Source organism: Bombina bombina, chromosome 1 (assembly GCF_027579735.1).
Source record: "Bombina bombina isolate aBomBom1 chromosome 1, aBomBom1.pri, whole genome shotgun sequence".
Lineage (NCBI taxonomy): Eukaryota > Metazoa > Chordata > Amphibia > Anura > Bombinatoridae > Bombina > Bombina bombina.
Window position 1 is genome coordinate 1239540835 of NC_069499.1, and position 19304 is coordinate 1239560138.

Sequence of the window (19304 nt, forward strand, 5' to 3'; positions counted from 1 at the left end):
ATTTCTAAGGAGTCTATAATTGTTCCCAAGAAGGGAACCCTTGTTGACGGGGATAGAGAACTCTATTTCCACGTTCACTTTCCAGCCGTGAGATCTGAGAAAGGCCAGGACGATGTCCGTGTGAGCCTTTGCTTGAGGAAGGGACGACGCTTGATCAGAATGTCGTCCAGGTAAGGTACTACTGCAATGCCCCTTGGTCTTAGCACCGCTAGAAGGGACCCTAGTACCTTTGTGAAAATCCTTGGAGCAGTGGCTAATCCGAAAGGAAGCGCCACGAACTGGTAATGCTTGTCCAGGAATGCAAACCTTAGGAACCGATGATGTTCCTTGTGGATAGGAATATGTAGATACGCATCCTTTAAATCCACCGTGGTCATGAATTGACCTTCCTGGATGGAAGGAAGAATAGTTCGAATGGTTTCCATCTTGAACGATGGAACCTTGAGAAACTTGTTTAAGATCTTGAGATCTAAGATTGGTCTGAACGTTCCCTCTTTTTTGGGAACTATGAACAGATTGGAGTAGAACCCCATCCCTTGTTCTCTTAATGGAACAGGATGAATCACTCCCATTTTTAACAGGTCTTCTACACAATGTAAGAACGCCTGTCTTTTTATGTGGTCTGAAGACAACTGAGACCTGTGGAACCTCCCCCTTGGGGGAAGTCCCTTGAATTCCAGAAGATAACCCTGGGAGACTATTTCTAGCGCCCAAGGATCCAGAACATCTCTTGCCCAAGCCTGAGCGAAGAGAGAGAGTCTGCCCCCCACCAGATCCGGTCCCGGATCGGGGGCCAATATTTCATGCTGTCTTGGTAGCAGTGGCAGGTTTCTTGGCCTGCTTTCCCTTGTTCCAGCCTTGCATTGGTCTCCAAGCTGGCTTGGCTTGAGAAGTATTACCCTCTTGCTTAGAGGACGTAGCACTTTGGGCTGGTCCGTTTTTACGAAAGGGACGAAAATTAGGTCTATTTTTTGCCTTGAAAGGCCGATCCTGAGGAAGGGCGTGGCCCTTACCCCCAGTGATATCAGAGATAATCTCTTTCAAGTCAGGGCCAAACAGCGTTTTCCCCTTGAAAGGAATGTTTAGTAGCTTGTTCTTGGAAGACGCATCAGCCGACCAAGATTTCAACCAAAGCGCTCTGCGCGCCACAATAGCAAACCCAGAATTCTTAGCCGCTAACCTAGCCAATTGCAAAGTGGCGTCTAGGGTGAAAGAATTAGCCAATTTGAGAGCATTGATTCTGTCCATAATCTCCTCATAAGGAGGAGAATCACTATCGAGCGCCTTTATCAGTTCATCAAACCAGAAACATGCGGCTGTAGTGACAGGGACAATGCATGAAAGTGGTTGTAGAAGGTAACCCTGCTGAACAAACATCTTTTTAAGCAAACCTTCTAATTTTTTATCCATAGGATCTTTGAAAGCACAACTATCCTCTATGGGTATAGTGGTGCGTTTGTTTAAAGTAGAAACCGCTCCCTCGACCTTGGGGACTGTCTGCCATAAGTCCTTTCTGGGGTCGACCATAGGAAACAATTTTTTAAATATGGGGGGAGGGACGAAAGGAATACCGGGCCTTTCCCATTCTTTATTAACAATGTCCGCCACCCGCTTGGGTATAGGAAAAGCTTCTGGGAGCCCCGGCACCTCTAGGAACTTGTCCATTTTACATAGTTTCTCTGGGATGACCAACTTTTCACAATCATCCAGAGTGGATAATACCTCCTTAAGCAAAATGCGGAGATGTTCCAACTTAAATTTAAATGCAATCACATCAGGTTCAGCCTGTTGAGAAATGTTCCCTGAATCAGTAATTTCTCCCTCAGACAAAACCTCCCTGGCCCCCTCAGATTGGGTTAGGGGCCCTTCAGAGATATTAATATCAGCGTCGTCATGCTCTTCAGTAACTAAAACAGAGCAGCCACGCTTACGCTGACAAGGGTTCATTTTGGCTAAAATGTTTTTGACAGAATTATCCATTACAGCCGTTAATTGTTGCATAGTAAGGAGTATTGGCGCGCTAGATGTACTAGGGGCCTCCTGAGTGGGCAAGACTCGTGTAGACGAAGGAGGGAATGATGCAGTACCATGCTTACTCCCCTCACTTGAGGAATCATCTTGGGCATCATTGTCATTATCACATAAATCACATTTATTTAAATGAATAGGAATTCTGGCTTCCCCACATTCAGAACACAGTCTATCTGGTAGTTCAGACATGTTAAACAGGCATAAACTTGATAAGAAAGTACAAAAAACGTTTTAAAATAAAACCGTTACTGTCACTTTAAATTTTAAACTGAACACACTTTATTACTGCAATTGCGAAAAAACATGAAGGAATTGTTCAAAATTCACCAAATTTTCACCACAGTGTCATAAAGCCTTAAAAGTATTGCACACCAAATTTGGAAGCTTTAACCCTTAAAATAACGGAACCGGAGCCGTTTTAAAACTTTAACCCCTTTACAGTCCCTGGTATCTGCTTTGCTGAGACCCAACCAAACCCAAAGGGGAATACGATACCAAATGACGCCTTCAGAAAGTCTTTTCTAAGTATCAGAGCTCCTCTCACATGCGACTGCATGCCATGCCTCTCAAAAACAAGTGCGCCACACCGGCGCGAAAATGAGGCTCTGCTTATGCTTTGGGAAAGCCCCTAAGAAATAAGGTGTCTAATACAGTGCCTGCCGATATAATTATATCAGATAAAATGATTCCTCAAGGCTAAATATGTGTTAATAATGAATCGATTTAGCCCAGAAAAGTCTACAGTCTTAATAAGCCCTTGTGAAGCCCTTATTTACGATCGTAATAAACATGGCTTACCGGATCCCATAGGGAAAATGACAGCTTCCAGCATTACATCGTCTTGTTAGAATGTGTCATACCTCAAGCAGCAAGAGACTGCACACTGTTCCCCCAACTGAAGTTAATTGCTCTCAACAGTCCTGTGTGGAACAGCCATGGATTTTAGTTACGGTTGCTAAAATCATTTTCCTCATACAAACAGAAATCTTCATCTCTTTTCTGTTTCTGAGTAAATAGTACATACCAGCACTATTTCAAAATAACAAACTCTTGATTGAATAATAAAAAACTACAGTTAAACACTAAAAAACTCTAAGCCATCTCCGTGGAGATGTTGCCTGTACAACGGCAAAGAGAATGACTGGGGTAGGCGGAGCCTAGGAGGGATCATGTGACCAGCTTTGCTGGGCTCTTTGCCATTTCCTGTTGGGGAAGAGAATATCCCACAAGTAAGGATGACGCCGTGGACCGGACACACCTATGTTGGAGAAAATAAATGTAAAAAAATATAATTTATGTAAGAATTTACATGATAAATTCATTTCTTTCATATTGGCAAGAGTCCATGAGCTAGTGACGTACAATCCTACCAGGAGGAGCAAAGTTTCCCAAACCTCAAAATGCCTATAAATACACCCCTTACCACACCCACAATTCAGTTTAACGAATAGCCAAGTAGTGGGGTGATAAAGAAAGGAGTAAAAGCATCAACAAAGGAATTTGGAAATAATTGTGCTTTATACAAAAAAAATCATAACCACCATAAAAAGGGTGGGCCTCATGGACTCTTGCCAATATGAAAGAAATGAATTTATCGGGTAAATTCTTACATAAATTATGTTTTCTTTCATGTAATTGGCAAGAGTCCATGAGCTAGTGACTTATGGGATATCAATACCCAAGATGTGGAACTCCACTCAAGAGTCACTAGAGAGGGAAGGATAAAAATAAAAAACAGCCATTTTCCGCTGAAAAAAATAATCCACAACCCAATTTATAAGTTTATTCTTTAATGACAAGAAAATCTTAAAACATCAGCAGAAGAATCAAACTGAAACAGCTGCCTGAAGAACTTTTCTACCAAAAACTGCTTCCAAAGAAGCAAATACATCAAAACGGTAGAATTTAGTAAATGTATGCAAAGAGGACCAAGTTGCCGCTTTGCAAATCTGATCAACTGAAGCTTCATTCTTAAAAGCCCACGAAGTGGAGACTGATCTAGTAGAATGAGCTGTAATTATTTGAGGCAGGGCCTGACCCGACTCCAAATAAGCTTGATGAATCAAAAGCTTTAACCAAGAAGCCAAGGAAATAGCAGAAGCCTTCTGACCTTTCCTAGAACCAGAAAATATAACAAATAGACTAGAAGTCTTCCTGAAATCTTTAGTAGATTCAACATAATATTTCAAAGCTCTCACCACATCCAAAGAATGTAAGGATCTTTCCAAAGAATTCTTAGTATTAGGACACAAGGAAGGGCAACAATTTATCTACTAATGTTGTTAGAATTCACAACCTTAGGTAAAAATTTAAATGAAGTCCGCAAAACCGCCTTATCCTGATGAAAAATCAGAAAAGGAGATTCACAAGAAAGAGCAGATAGCTCAGAAACTCTTCAAGCAGAAGAGATGGCCAAAAGGAACAACACTTTCCAAGAAAGTAGTTTAACCCCTTAATGACCACAGCACTTTTCCATTTTCTGTCCGTTTGGGACCAAGGCTATTTTTACATTTTTGAGGTGTTTGTGTTTAGCTGTAATTTTCCTCTTACTCATTTACTGTACCCACACATATTATATACCGTTTTTCTCGCCATTAAATGGACTTTCTAAAGATACCATTATTTTCATCATATCTTATAATTTACTATAAATTTTTTTTATAAAATATGAGGAAAAAATGGAAAAAAACACACTTTTTCTAACTTTGACCCCCAAAATCTGTTACACATCTACAACCACAAAAAAACACCCATGCTAAATAGTTTCTAAATTTTGTCCTGAATTTAGAAATACCCAATGTTTACATGTTCTTTGCTTTTTTTGTAAACTATAGGGCCATAAATACAAGTAGCACTTTGCTATTTCCAAACCATTTCTTTTCAAAATTAGCGCTAGTTACATTAGAACACTGATATCTTTCAGGAATCTCTGAATATCCATTGACATGTATATATTTTTTTTTAGTAGACAACCCAAAGTATTGATCTAGGCCCATTTTGGTATATTTCATGCCACCATTTCACCGCCAAATGCAATCAAATACAAAAAATCGTTCACTTTTCACAAACTTTTGGTTTCTAACTTAAACAGCTTGTGCAATTATTGCATAAATTGTTGTAAATTCTTATCTGGGATCCCCTTTGATCAGAAATAGCAGACATATATGACTTTGGCGTTGCTTTTTGGTAATTAGAAGGCCGCTAAATGCCACTGCGCACCACACGTGTATTATGCCCAGCAGTGAAGGGGTTAATTAGGGAGCATGTAGGGAGCTTTTTGGGATCGTTTTAGCTTTAGTGTAGTGTAGTAGACAACCCCAAGTATTGATCTAGGCCAATTTTGGTATATTTTATGCCACCATTTCACCGCCAAATGCGATCAAATTAAAAAAAAAAGTTAAATTTTTCTCAATTTTAGGTTTCTCACTGAAATTATTTACAAACAGCTTGTGCAATTATGGCACAAATGGTTGTAAATGCTTCTCTGGGATCCCCTTTGTTCAGAAATAGCAGACATATATGGCTTTGGCATTGCTTTTTGGTAATTAGAAGGCCTCTAAATGCCGCTGCGCATCACACGTGTATTATGGCTAGCAGTGAAGGGGTTAATTATGTAGCTTGTAGGGAGCTTGCAGGGTTAATTTTATCTTTAGTGTAGAGCTCAGCCTCCCACCTGAAACATCAGACCCCCTGATCCCTCCCAAACAGCTCTCTTCCCTCCCCCACCCCACAATTGTCCCCGCCATCTTAAGTACTGGCAGAAACTCTGCCAGTACTAAAATAAAAGGTATTTGGCCATTTTTTTTTTTTTTTTTAAAATGCTGATGTGTATGATCCCCCTTAGACCCCAACCTCACTGATCCCCCACCTAACAGCTCTCTAACCCTTCCCCTCTGCCTTAATGGGCGCCTTCTTGGGTACTGGCAGCTGTCTGCCAGTACCCAGTTTTGCAAAAAATTTGCCATTTTATTAAAAAAAAAGCAATTTTCTGTAGTGTAGCTTTCCCCCCCACCAAGACCAACCCCCCACCCCTTCCAGATCCCTTAGATTATATTTTTTAAAGTTTAAACTTTATTTTTTTTGAATACTTTTTACTATGTTTTTCTGTAGTGTAGCGGTTCCCACCCGCTCCCGCCCCGTGCGCGCCCCCGTGGGTCCCGCCCCCCTCCACTCCATACACATCGATGGCCGCCCACCCGCCTCCCACGTAAGCTCCCACCCACCAACGATACCGGCCATCGATGTCCGGTGCAGAGAGGGCCACAGAGTGGCTCTCTCTGCATCGGATGGCCAAGGGGGGTTATTGCAGGATGCCTCCATATCGAGGCATCACTGCAATAACCGGAAAGCAGCTGGAAGCGAGCAGGATCGCTTCCAGCTGCTTTCCAGACCAAGGACGTACGCCACACGTCCTCGGTCATTAAATGTATTTTTTTTTGAGGACGTGTGGCGTACGTCCTTGGTCGTTAAGGGGTTAAATGTCCAAAGAATCCATAGGCTCAAATGGAGGAGCCTGTAAAGCCCTCAAAACCAAATTAAGACTCCAAGGAGGAGAGATTGATTTAATTACAGGCTTGATACAAACCAAAGCCAAAGCAGTGAATATCAGGAAGTTTAGCAATCTTTCTGTGAAATAAAACAGAAAGAGCAGAGATTTGTACCTTTCCTTCAAGGAACTTGCAGACAAACCCTCATCTAAACCATCCTGAAGAAACTGTAAAATTCTAAAAGAAAGCCAAGAGAATTTATGAGAAAAACACCATGAAATGTAAGTCTTCCAAACTCAATAATAAATCTTCCTAGAGACAGATTTACGAGCTTGTAACATAGTATTAATCACCGAGTCAGAGAAACCTCTATGACTTAGCACTAGGCGTTCAATTTCCACACCTTCAAATTTAATGATTTGAGATCCTGATGGAAAAACAGACCTTGTGACAATAGGTCTGGCCTTAACGGAAGTGGCCAAGGTTGGCAACTGGACATCCGAACAAGATCCGCATACCAAAACCTGTAAGGCCATGCTGGAGCCACCAACAGCACAAATGATTGCTCCATGATGATTTTGGAGATCACTCTTGGAAGAAGAACTAGAGGCAGAAAAATATAAGGAGGTTGATAACACCAAGGAAGTGTCAACGCATCCACTGCTTCCGCCTGAAAATCCCTGGACAGGTATCTGGGAAGTTTCTTGTTTAGATGAGAGGCCATCAGATCTATCTCTGGAAGACCCCACATCTGAACAATCTGAAAAAACACATCTGGATGCAGAGACCACTCCCCTGGATGTAAAGTTTGATGGCTGAGATAATCCGCCTCTCAATTGTCTACACCTGGGATATGTACCGCAGAAATTAGACAGGAGCTGGATTCCGCCCAAGCAAGTATCCAAGATACTTCTTTCATAGCTTGGGGACTGTGAGTCCCACCCTGATGATTGACATATGCCACTGTTGTGATATTGTCTGTCTGAAAACAAATGAACGGTTCTCTCTTCAACCGAGGCCAAAACTGAAGAGCTCTGAGAATTGCACGGAGTTCTAAAATATTGATTGGTAATCTCGCCTCTTGAGATTCCCAAACTCCTTGTGCTGTCAGAGATCCCCAAACAGCTCCCCAACCTGAAAGACTTGCATCTGTTGTGATGACAGTCCAGGTTGGCCGTTCAAAGAAGCCCCTTGAACTAAACACTGGTGATTTAACCACCACGTCAGAGAGTGTTGAACATTGGGATTTAAGGATATTGTTAGATCTTTGTATAATCCCTGCACCATTGATTCAGCATACAAAGCTGGAGAAGTCTCATATGAAAACGAGCAAAGGGGATCGCGTCCGATGCTGCAGTCATGAGACCTAAAACTTCCATGCACAAAGCCAATGAAGGGAATGACTGAGACTGAAGGTGCCGACAGGCTGCAACCAATTTTAAACGTCTCTTGTCTGTTAAAGACAGAGTCATGGAAACTGAATCTATCTGGAAGCCTAAAAAGGTGACCCTTGTTTGAGGAATCAAGAAACTTTTTGGTAAATTGATCCTCCAACCATATCTTCGAAGAAACAACACTAGTTGATTCGTATGAGATTCTGCAGAACGTAAAGACTGAGCTAGTACCAAGATATCGTCCAAATAAGGAAACACCGCAATACCCTGCTCTCTGGTTACAGAGAGCAGGGCACCGAGAACTTTTGAAAATATTCTTGGAGCTGTTGCTAGGCCAAATGGAAGAGCAACAAATTGGTAATGCTAGACTAGAAAAGAGAATCTCAGGAACTGATAATGATCTGGATTAATCGGAATATGAAGGTATGTATCCTGCAAGTCTATTGTGGACATATAATGCCGTGGCCCACCTCCGTGGGAGGCAAAGTTTGTAAAACTGAATTGTGGGTGTGGTGAGGGGTGTATTTATAGGCATTGAGGTTTGGTAGGATTGTATATCCCATACGTAACTAGCTCATGGACTCTTGCCAATTACATGAAAGAAATGACCTATTGTTCTCAAGGGCATGCCCATTTAAATGGTTTAAGCTTGCAGGGAAAGCAGATATGCTCTTGTTATCTTTATACAAAAAGCCTATTAGGTATTTACATGCTAATTATCTGTTTTTTGCTTTTTAGAGCCCCAACTATAATTCAGATTTAAAAAAAAATCTCCCATCTCACACTGGGAGGTTAAACTTATGCTGCTGTCTCTTGTTTGCATAGCTTTGATAGTTTACAGAGAATACAGCTGTATTCATATTTTCAATGTAGATTTCACAGGTAAAATCAGCTATTTCAAAATGACAAAACAAAAAGGTAAAAAGGATGGGATTGCAAAAAAATAATTATAATACATTCCAGCAAGCAAAATGGATAATTTGGGAACACATTTTTAAAAAAGTAGAAAACAGTACACTACACTGTCCCTTTAAGGTGAGCTGAAGGGTGGACCCTCTTTGATGCACCTGGGTAGCCTAGAGCATAAATAAGAAGGGGAAGGCAGGATGCTGCCTAGAATGATATCAAAAGAACAACCAAATTACTGAGGTTTCAGTTAAAGGACCTGGTAAAGTTTAGTTTATTAGTTCACATTTAATACATTTATTTTAGCAACACAAATTATTTTAAATGTCCTTTAACCAAGATAGTATTGGGCTTTTGGTTAGTGTTTGAAGGTGTTACTGATCCTCTCAGTTGTATGCTTTATGTGGCATTTTAAATCTTCAATACAACAAAATAGAAAGCAATGAAGGGAACAGTTGTGGAAACAATTATTTATCTGTATGTAATTTCTGTACAACTACAACCACCGTATAATTCTTTTTCATTTACTTCTTCAGCTGTTATAAACATACCACTTGATTTAATTCAAGTCACTAAGCAGATGCAGATAATACAAAACTTTTTCTATACAGGTTTACAAATCACTCCAGCGAGAAACTACTGGTTTCAACCAGATTCAAAGCTCAAGCACACACAGTCTGTAACCCATAAATCTGCCAGACACACCACACAGCTGTACCTTAGTTTTAGGGCAAAATAAATTGCAGTAATTAGAATACATAACAAAACAGGAAAATTAAAGAATATCTAACAGTTTAATGTTTACATGGTTAGAAAAGTAATATTGCCTAAACATATAGTCTGTTCATAATACAACTATGCTGCTAAAGGTTTCCCTACAGAGAATTATTCCCTGAAAATTATTTGCCAAATACTGTGAAACTTGTCACTAATTCCCAAGTGAGAGGATTAGCAAATTATTTAGTTCAGCTGAAGCAGAATTCCAGTGTCTGTTACATTGCCAGGATCATGTAGACTTAAACAGATTGTTATATAAAATGGTTAGTTATGTGTAATGAAACAACGTTGCAATATACATTTTTAATTTTGTTCCCTGGTCATGAAATTTAGCTCTGAAATTTAAGGATTTTTATATTTCTCAGAATTTAAAATACACCCTGCTGACTAACCAATGCTAACCCTACTACATATATTTTCCTTATTGGTTTAGCTGATAACAACTGCAAAATAATGTACTTTATAGCATCATTATAACTGTGACTAGACTGTCTCCTCCAAAAAAAATGCAAATGGAGTTTTGCTATTGATTAACAATGTTAATTTGTTTTGAAAATGTTTAGACTTGGCCGATATGTTGTTCTACAGCAATAAAATACATTTTTTTTGTAATTACAAGGTGTTTACCATCCCTTTTAATCAAAGTGTGTTAAATTATGCACGTACTCTGTGCTTCGGATATCTTAAAGGGACACTGTACTATACAATTTGTTCCCCCTTAATGTGTTCCAAATCACTTGTTATTCCTACTACAGAGAATTAAAAGGGACAGTAAACTGAACAAAAAAAACCTTTTATTCCAGTAACTAAAAATTTGCTATATGAATAAATAAAAATATACATGTTTTTATTTATTTTTGTTCTTATATTACTAACCTCATCTTGAAAATGTAATCATTTCCAAGCCCTTCGCTACACTCATTCATGTCATATCACAGAGTGCTACCTGGGTTTCAGGATTGTGTACACGTGCCTGTGTAGTATGTTACCCCCAACGTCAAAAACATGCGCACATCTGCAGTGCTGCCAGCACCACTTACCCTCGTGCAACAGAGTATAAAATCCCATAGGTTCCAAAACAAATGTCCACAGCGCTGGTACAGTAAATCTTCTTTATTATATCACACACACACATCACATAACATAGCAATGTTTCGGGTTAACAACCCTTATTCATGCTATATAGTGAATGGGGGACTACATGACAGGAAATAGTGCTTCCATCATGTGCTCTTGCTAATGTAATGGTTGCAAAACTGCTGTCATATAGTGCAGCAGACACGTGCACACCCCTGAGCTTACATCCCTGCGTTTCAACAAAGGACAACAAGAAAATTTAATAATAGCAATAAAATGGAAAGTTGTTTTTTTTAAATTGTATTTAAATCATGAAAGCAAACCCCCCCCCAAAAAAACTGGGTTTTATAACCCTTTAAACAAATATTTCAGATAAAGGCTATCTAGTAAATAAAGATACTACAAGTCTGACAAATTGCCTTTATTTTAAAAGCTTGCTCATTTATAGTGTATTCAAGCCCAACGCAAGAACGACAATGCAACTACATTTTACATCAGTGTAAAATACAACAATTAACAATAAGTTCAAAGGAACATTTGTCTTTTATACAAGGATCAAAAATGATTTGCACACAAGATGTGTTGAAAGTAAAAAAAGAATTTTGCTAATAAAATAGAAACATTTTGAGTTGTTTCATCTCCTTTGCGGTGACCAGTAAGAGAAACATAAAGAGCTTTTGTATGGTGTTACTAGGGCAGGTATGTGGTAAAGTGGTCTTGCTGAAAAAAAAAAAAAAAGCACAAGTTTTTAGTGATGTTACAGTACCTGTGCAATATAAACTTTATGTTCATATATGATACGCTTGTATTTTAGTTGAAAGAGCATAAGGTGCAACACAGATTTATTTGTAGACCGTATTAATGTTCTTGTAAATCAGTGAGTGATAAGGCAAAGACTGTTTGTACTGAAATGGATAGGACCACATAGAAATAGTGGACTGCTATGCAGCAATGGGAAACACACACACAAAAAAAAAGTGTTCAGAGAAGATTCACTACTATTCATCGCCAAACTCAAAATGTAATCAACCACAAAATGGTTAACAAAAACGTAGCGATATATATCATTTTGTTTGCTTATGCAGTATCATACATCTGGAAATTGTGTTTTCTCCACTTCCACCAGATACACTTTCAGCTAAAATGAGAAAGCAAAAAGCACTCTACTGTAATCTAAGTTTTTAAAATGAAACAAATTTTAGTAGCATGAGGCAACCTTTTTTTTTTTTTTTTTTTTTTTAAACAAAGTATGTATAAGATCTCTTTAATTTTCATATGCACTAGCATAAGTCTGTCTCTCGATTGTAATAGGACTGCTTGGCAGAACAAATGGTGGGAAAGTTCCATGTACTGTGAATGTATTGCTATTCTCCGTGCCCGTTACTCATTTGTCCCATTTCAGCTGACAGTTCTTGAAAAAGATCGGATATGAGACCCGTCCAGGTACCAATTGATCTTGTTTTATAAAGACTTTTTGTGTCTGTGTGTCTGGTTTTATGAGACCACACTCTCTTTTTCTTCTGTGGGCCTTGGGCAAGCGATGTGGAGCTATCTGTACTTAATCCAATATTTTGTGTTGGCCTTGTGCTAAAAATAGTGGGAATGGCATCTTTCTTTAAGCATTTTCTGGTTCCAATGATCCGATAGTCTTCATCTATGAAATGCTTTGAGCACATCCTATAGCCAGCATTTTTTTTTGTTTGGATAATTCTTACTACTAGTGCATCCATGTCATCTATAGGTTGTCCAGTGCTCTCCAGCCAAACCTTAATCCGTTTCGGGCATGATGGAAAGGCATGCATTGCTGTGTCTCCAGTTTGTTTGCCTACAACTTGTTTTGTTGGACAGCCAAGCACAAAGCAACGTGGCATCTTAAATGAGAAAGGAAGTTTTATTAATTTAAAGAAAAAAAAAGTTTTTCTTTTCCCATCCTTAATGATATATACAGATGTCATACGGTAAAATATTGGAATACACACGCAACTATATGATTTTATTAATAATTAAACAATCTGTTTTATGCATAAATTGTGAAGCTTGATAATTGGTATATTTTGTGTTTTAATAATTTGGTACTATTTTCCCCAAGCATGAAAAAAGACAACTTACTTTTTTATATTTTATTTGTGGTACAGTGAAACAGTGTTCCAAGGAACTGTAGGACAAGAGGGAAAAAAAACCAATATATATATATATATTTTTTTTAATGTACATTTTATATTAATATTAAAATGTATAAGCCAATGTATACTGTATTAAAATGATTGTATGGCAGGTCTTTTCTTCTAAGAGAGGATTTTTTCAATATAATTGTTCTTCATTAAGTGAAATATTAATACTTACTGTTTTTCAACGTAGGACAAAACGGAAAACGTGTGACGTATGAAGGATATTGAGAATTGTGGCAAAAGAAAAACTGTGGTCTGTGTACAAAATTAAAAAAACAAACAAACAATGATCAATAGCAATTCTAACATGAATTTATTTTAAAGCAGCTTTTCTCAGCATACTAAGGTGAAAGGGACACTGAACTCAATTTTTTTTTCTTTCGTGATTCAGATAGAGCATGAAATTTTAAGCAACTTTCTAATTTACTCCTATTACCAAATTTCCTTCATTCTATTGGTATCTTTATTTGAAATGCAAGAATAAAGGTTTAGATGCAGGACCATTTTTTGTGAACAACCTGGGTTGTCCTTGCCGATTGGTGGATAAATTGATCCACCAATAAAAAAGTACTGTCCAGAGTCCTAAACCAAAAAAAAGCTTAGATGCCTTCTTTTTCAAATAAAGATAGCAAGAGAACGAAGAAAAGTTTGATAATAGGAGTAAATTAGAAAGTTGCTCAAAATTGCATGCTCTGAGTCACGAAAGAAAAAATGTGGGTTCAGTTTCCCTTGAAGGAGCAGCAATGCACTACTGGAAGTTAGCTGAACACATTGTTTAAGCCAATGACAAGAGGCATATGTGCAGCAACCAATCAACAGCTAGCTCCCAGTAGTGAATTGCTGATCCTACCTAGGTATGCTTTGTCACAAAGGATACCAAAGGAACAAAGCAAATTAGTTAATAAAGTACACTGAAAAGTTGTTTAAAACCGCATGCTATCTAAATAATGAAAGTTTAATTTTGACTTTACTCTCATTGCTCCCCTGCATTTCTATGTACACAGAATCAACCCCTTACTAAGTTTCAAACAGTGTAATAAATTGGTCCTTGTGAAGATCTGTTCCACTACAATCTTCTAAGTGTGAGGGTGGAAACAGCTGTAAAATTGAAAGTGAAAGCTAAAATATCATTGTTTTAATAAAGACAACTACATTTTTATTAATTATATTAATGATTATTTTTTTCCTTCCAAAAAAAAAGTACAGCTGAAAAGTTGATCAAATGTGAAAGAATGTGAATGAATGATGATTAGCCTATTAAACTGGAGATTGGTCACCTCCCAATAATTTCATAATTGTCTATGAATTTCTAATGGTATATAACTAAAATTAGTCATTTTCTTATATAAATGGAAAAAATATTATTCAAAAAGTGAAAACTTTATGTGGAAAACCATGATTTAAATTGAATCTTAGTGACTGGTGTTTTAAATCTATTTGATTTAAATCAAATCCACCCTGCTGCAAATCATTTAAAATACCCCAGCATGTAAAATAATTATTGGTAGTGTATGTACAGGTATACCCCGCTCATACCGCGGGTTAGGGACCGGAGCCCCGCTGTAAAGTGAAAACCGCCTTATAGTGAAACAAGGCAGTTTTACCTTTCTTTTCAGTGTTTAACATCTTAAAAACATGTTTGAACTAACATATATTAGGGGTGCAATAATGCTACGTTTAGTTTAACACTAGCACAGCAAGTATTCAATTAGTATTCAATAAATACTGTACCTGTAATATAGTGACAATTACTGTAGTAATATTTACCAGACTATAGCACTGAGACACAGATTGCACTGTAATGCTGTAAACAGAGTGAACTAAGCATAACAAAATGGTGCCAGACACTTTTCTTGCAATCTCACAATGATTTACAGCACTGTTTCAAAATCCTTGGAGGTTGAACTTCAGCTCCACAAAGCGCTGTATTAGCGAATCACTGTAAAGTGAAGCGCTGTAAAGTGAGGTATACCTGTATATGTATTAAAGGAAATTAACTTTTACAGCATGCTGTTCCTTTCATTATGAATGGCCTAGTAGACTAATAAAACTATAGTGATAGTTTTGCCATCCCTGCATATATGTACTTATATACAACAAACATAAAATGACAAACATTTCTTAACAGTGATTAGATTGTCATTGTAAAGAGATGCTCATAGTTTTGCTGTTAAAGGGACAGTTCACCCAAAAACTTTCTCCCCTTTAAATTATTCCCAATGATCCTTTTTACCTCCTAGAGTGTATTAAATTGGTTGCAAGTAGCTCCTTTACTCATATTTCAGCATTTGAAATAGCTGATGGTTTCCCAACCTATACTGAAAGTTTTGATACTGGCGTATACGCTATTGACAAGCCTAAGTAAACACAGCCAGCAGAAGAGATTACACCCTCAGTGGGATGCAGGATAGTTAAGTAATAAAATGATAATTTTCCATTCTTCTCTCTATGTATTGAGCTTTGGTGTTCCAGACAAATATAAGATAAGCAAGCAAGTCTGTGTACATAAAAGTGATAACATAATGAGATCTGATATTACCTGAAGCTCAACCCATTGTAATAGGCTGTGGTTTCAAAGCACAAAACCAGCTACTTCAGATACACAATTAAACCCGAAAATGCAATTTCTCAAATATTTTATACTCTGCAGTTGGTATAACAAGTAATTTAAAATACATTTATGGAAAAACAATTTTACAGTGTACTGTCCCTTTAAGATTTGTGCTCTAGCAAGGCACTTGTTACAAAGTGATAAAGAAATTAGATTAAATATAGCAATAAAGTGCATAGTAAGCATGTAAAATCTTTCTTTACAAATACATTTGAATACCACTATAATATATGTTACCTTTTTGCAAATAATAAAACCAGCTGGACATAAATAAGTCTTATTAAAACTAGAGAAGTTAATAAATGTTTCGGCTAGTTTTACTATATATATATATATATATATATATATATATATATATATATATATATATATATATATATATAGTGATTATGAGACAGTGTGGCACACTAAAATAAAAAAAAAATATTGTATGGGTGTCTAGACATTTGACTAGAAAACAAAACTCCACAATATATTTAAATGCAAATGTAGTTTTCACAAGTCTGACACAATCCTTTATGTAACAATTGTAGGTATGTATAGAGACATTTGAAAGCAAATAGATAAATTTATAACATCAGCTCTTGTTCTCTGCTGAGAAACTATTAAACACTAAACTAATCCAGCTCCATTTCAAATACAAAATAAAGATGATAAGGATATATATATATATACATACATACACACACACACAATTATTTAGCTAGGTTTAGCAGTCAAAGGGTTAAATAAAGAAATAAAACACAGGCAAGCCCAATCAAGTACATATTGATATATGTTTAGGTAGATACAATAATCATTTTAAATATAAATATTTTATACGTTTTGGGACATAAGGGTCCAAAGAGTTTTATACATAAAAGTTGTTGATTCATGAAATAAACTACTGAATAGAGGGGGTTAACCCAGGTAATGTAAGAATTAAAAAAATGCCTGGGACACAAGACCTAAGCTATAAGTTTACACTGTGCAAGTAATATGGGTAGACTTGATGGTATACCGTTAAATTCTGTTTCCAACACTATTTCCATTCCAGAGTGAATTTAGCACTGGAGGGGTTAACAATAACTTTCCTTTCTGATATTAAATCAGAATATGCAATGCAAATCTCCTAGAAACATTACAAATACCCCAATCTTGCACTTTTTTTCCTTTGATTTTCCCCTCGCAGACACTTTTCTATAGAGCTCACATTTTTACTAACATACAGCTTTCCCTACACAATCTAACCAATCACAAGCAGGTACATCCACAGAGATGCTGACTGTCTGGCACACAGTTGCTTAGAAAAGATACAAAGTTGTCATATCCAGCTGTAAGTATTAGAGTTTAACTTACCTCTGAAAGAAGTCACAGGAGTATCATCAATAAACAGCCAGTCACGTACGTTTCCACGGGCACCAGTACATCTGTTCTAAAAGATGCTTGGGAGAGTCACTAGAGTTGCTAAAGTCCACGCGCTTTTATTGAGCCCGGTGTTCACATTTTTGGTGACGTCACCTACAGTCTAGCATGCGCATTGGTCACATACAGATAAAAGCACTCCATGCTAACTGCATTACTTACTACTGTATTGAAACTTTGACCTGGGCTGTCGGTTTAGCACGTCTAACACACACACACAAAAGATATAGATAGAACGCTGATTTTGTTAAGTTTAAACATATTACCAACCACAATTAATGTTTTTCTTTTTAAGTTTAATGGAAAAATTATTTGAATACAGTGTTTCTTTAACAAACGATACGAAGTGAAAAAGTTGGTGGATGCTGCACAAAATCAAATAGCTTAAAATGTATAATATGCAGAAAAAAAACTATATGTTGTCTCCATATTTTGCAGCCATAAAAGTGATACAAGTAGATATAACAGATTTAAAGTGATGAATTAACTTTACATCACTCTAAATTCCCTATGAGTATTGCAGTACATACAGAAATATAAACTCATTTTAAATACATTTTCAATGCAAATTACCTTATAGTCCACACAGACACTTATTTTTTTTCAAATATAGGCTGAGGATACTACAAACAACTAGAGGCCACAGTGCCCATTAAAAGCACGCTCCCGAGTGCATGTTACAAATTATGCCCTATGATAGCACGCTCCCGAGTGCATGTTACAAATGCCCTATGATAGCACGCTCCCGAGTGCATGTTACAAATGCCCTATGATAGCACGCTCCCGAGTGCATGTTACAAATGCCCTATGATAGCACGCTCCCGAGTGCATGTTACAAATGCCCTATGATAGCAAGCTCCCGAGTGCATGTTACAAATGCCCTATGATGCATGTACGTATTTAGCTACTCGCTTGTCCTAGGAGGATATACAGCATGGTTTAGTTCTTATCAGTGTGCGCGATGGCACACTTGGTTTTAAGTACCGAGTACACAACACTGAATGAAACATAAGACGGCTAGTTATGGGTACAATGAATACAACTGGTGTATAACAAGTGTGACATATTTGCAGGACAGTCTACAAGTTCAGCAGTACACTATGGAAATGAAGTCTGCCTTCTGTTGCAGCCTGCAGGAGATATGTTAGTGCAGTGACAGTTAAACCATACAGTGTCGTGCATTCAATTGCAATTCTATAATTGAATTATTATGTGCTCTGTTTATACTTTGTAATTGCTGTTATTGATATATGCATTACAGCATGCACGGTCCTCACTGTAAGTAGCGGCAGCAATAAAGTGCATGTAACCACAGCACCAGTTGCATGCATGAGCACAGATTACAGGTGCAGAAATGACTGAGTAAAACTCAACAACTAACTTATAACTCAGGTCTAACTACTCACCGGAGAGCAGCTGAGAGCCTGTAGCCAAGCTCCGGGCCGAACACACCCGCCAGGAACAGCCAGAGACTGGGCTAAGTCTGTGTAGTTGCGCGGCTGTGCACAGGGCTCGCATGCCGCCCCTCACACTGCTCACTACCCGCATCGCCATCTTTACACTCAGCACCAGCCGCACTGTCAATGGAATGCTGTGTAAGCCAGTGTGAGCCAGCCCGAGCTGAGACAGCTACTGCGCATGTGCGGCTGGGGGTGGGTCAGGAGCAGTGTAGTAACGTCTGGTAATAATGTGTAATAACTCAGTGAAATATCAGTAGTGGACTACTGTACTATTATAAGGGAAATAACCGAGATACGGTACCGTATAGTTCATAATGTTGTTTGTCATAGCGGCTGAGTATTTCTCCGAAAAAGCAAGCTAAAAATCATATGGGTTTCTAACTGTGCAAATGACTAAGTTCAAATGCTAAAAATTTTACACTGTACTGTGCTCCCAATGAATTGTCATTCCAGCAGCATATTGAAAATGACACCTTTTGGTATACTTGGTTGTTTTTGCCCATTGCATACCACCTTTAATCATCAGTATTCATAAATAATGGCCTTTGTGTATTATTATATACTATTAGAATAGATCCAATTAGCAGGTCTGCTCCTCCCACAAGCTAAACCCATTTAAACTGACATGCTGAGAACAATGGGCAAAGGTAACAATAAACAAAACTATAATTTTCTCCCTAAATGTAATACCAAGTCTAGTCTGTTAGTGAAATCCATTACAATGTTTTATATACATTTTCTAAGGATACTGTGTTTCACTAGAGCACCCTTACAGAACAATGGGCAAAGGTAACAATAAGGAAAACTATCAATTGCTCCATTCATTTAATACCCAGTCCAGTCTGTGAGTGAAATCCATTACCATGTTTTATATAAATTCTCTAGGGATACTGTGTTTTACTAGAGCACCTTTACAGGTATAATTGAAAAAGCATATTCTGTCACTGAGCATTTCTGAGTCCGTACTCGAGATGCCCACGCCCCTGCTT

At 37.8% G+C, this 19304-nt stretch overlaps 1 protein-coding gene across 1 annotated transcript in view; it reads right to left on the reverse strand.

Moving 5' to 3' along the window:
• GCSH (glycine cleavage system protein H) overlaps positions 1-16806 on the reverse strand; it is a gene marked incomplete at its 5' end in the record, with an annotated part of 59651 nt that extends 42845 nt beyond the window's left edge. Inside the window, 2 exons of the mRNA XM_053700644.1 lie at positions 13016-13095; positions 16790-16806. Coding sequence (XP_053556619.1) covers positions 13016-13095; positions 16790-16806 — 97 coding nt within the window. The remainder of the gene's footprint in view (positions 1-13015; positions 13096-16789) is intronic.
• Positions 16807-19304: the final 2498 nt, after the last annotated feature.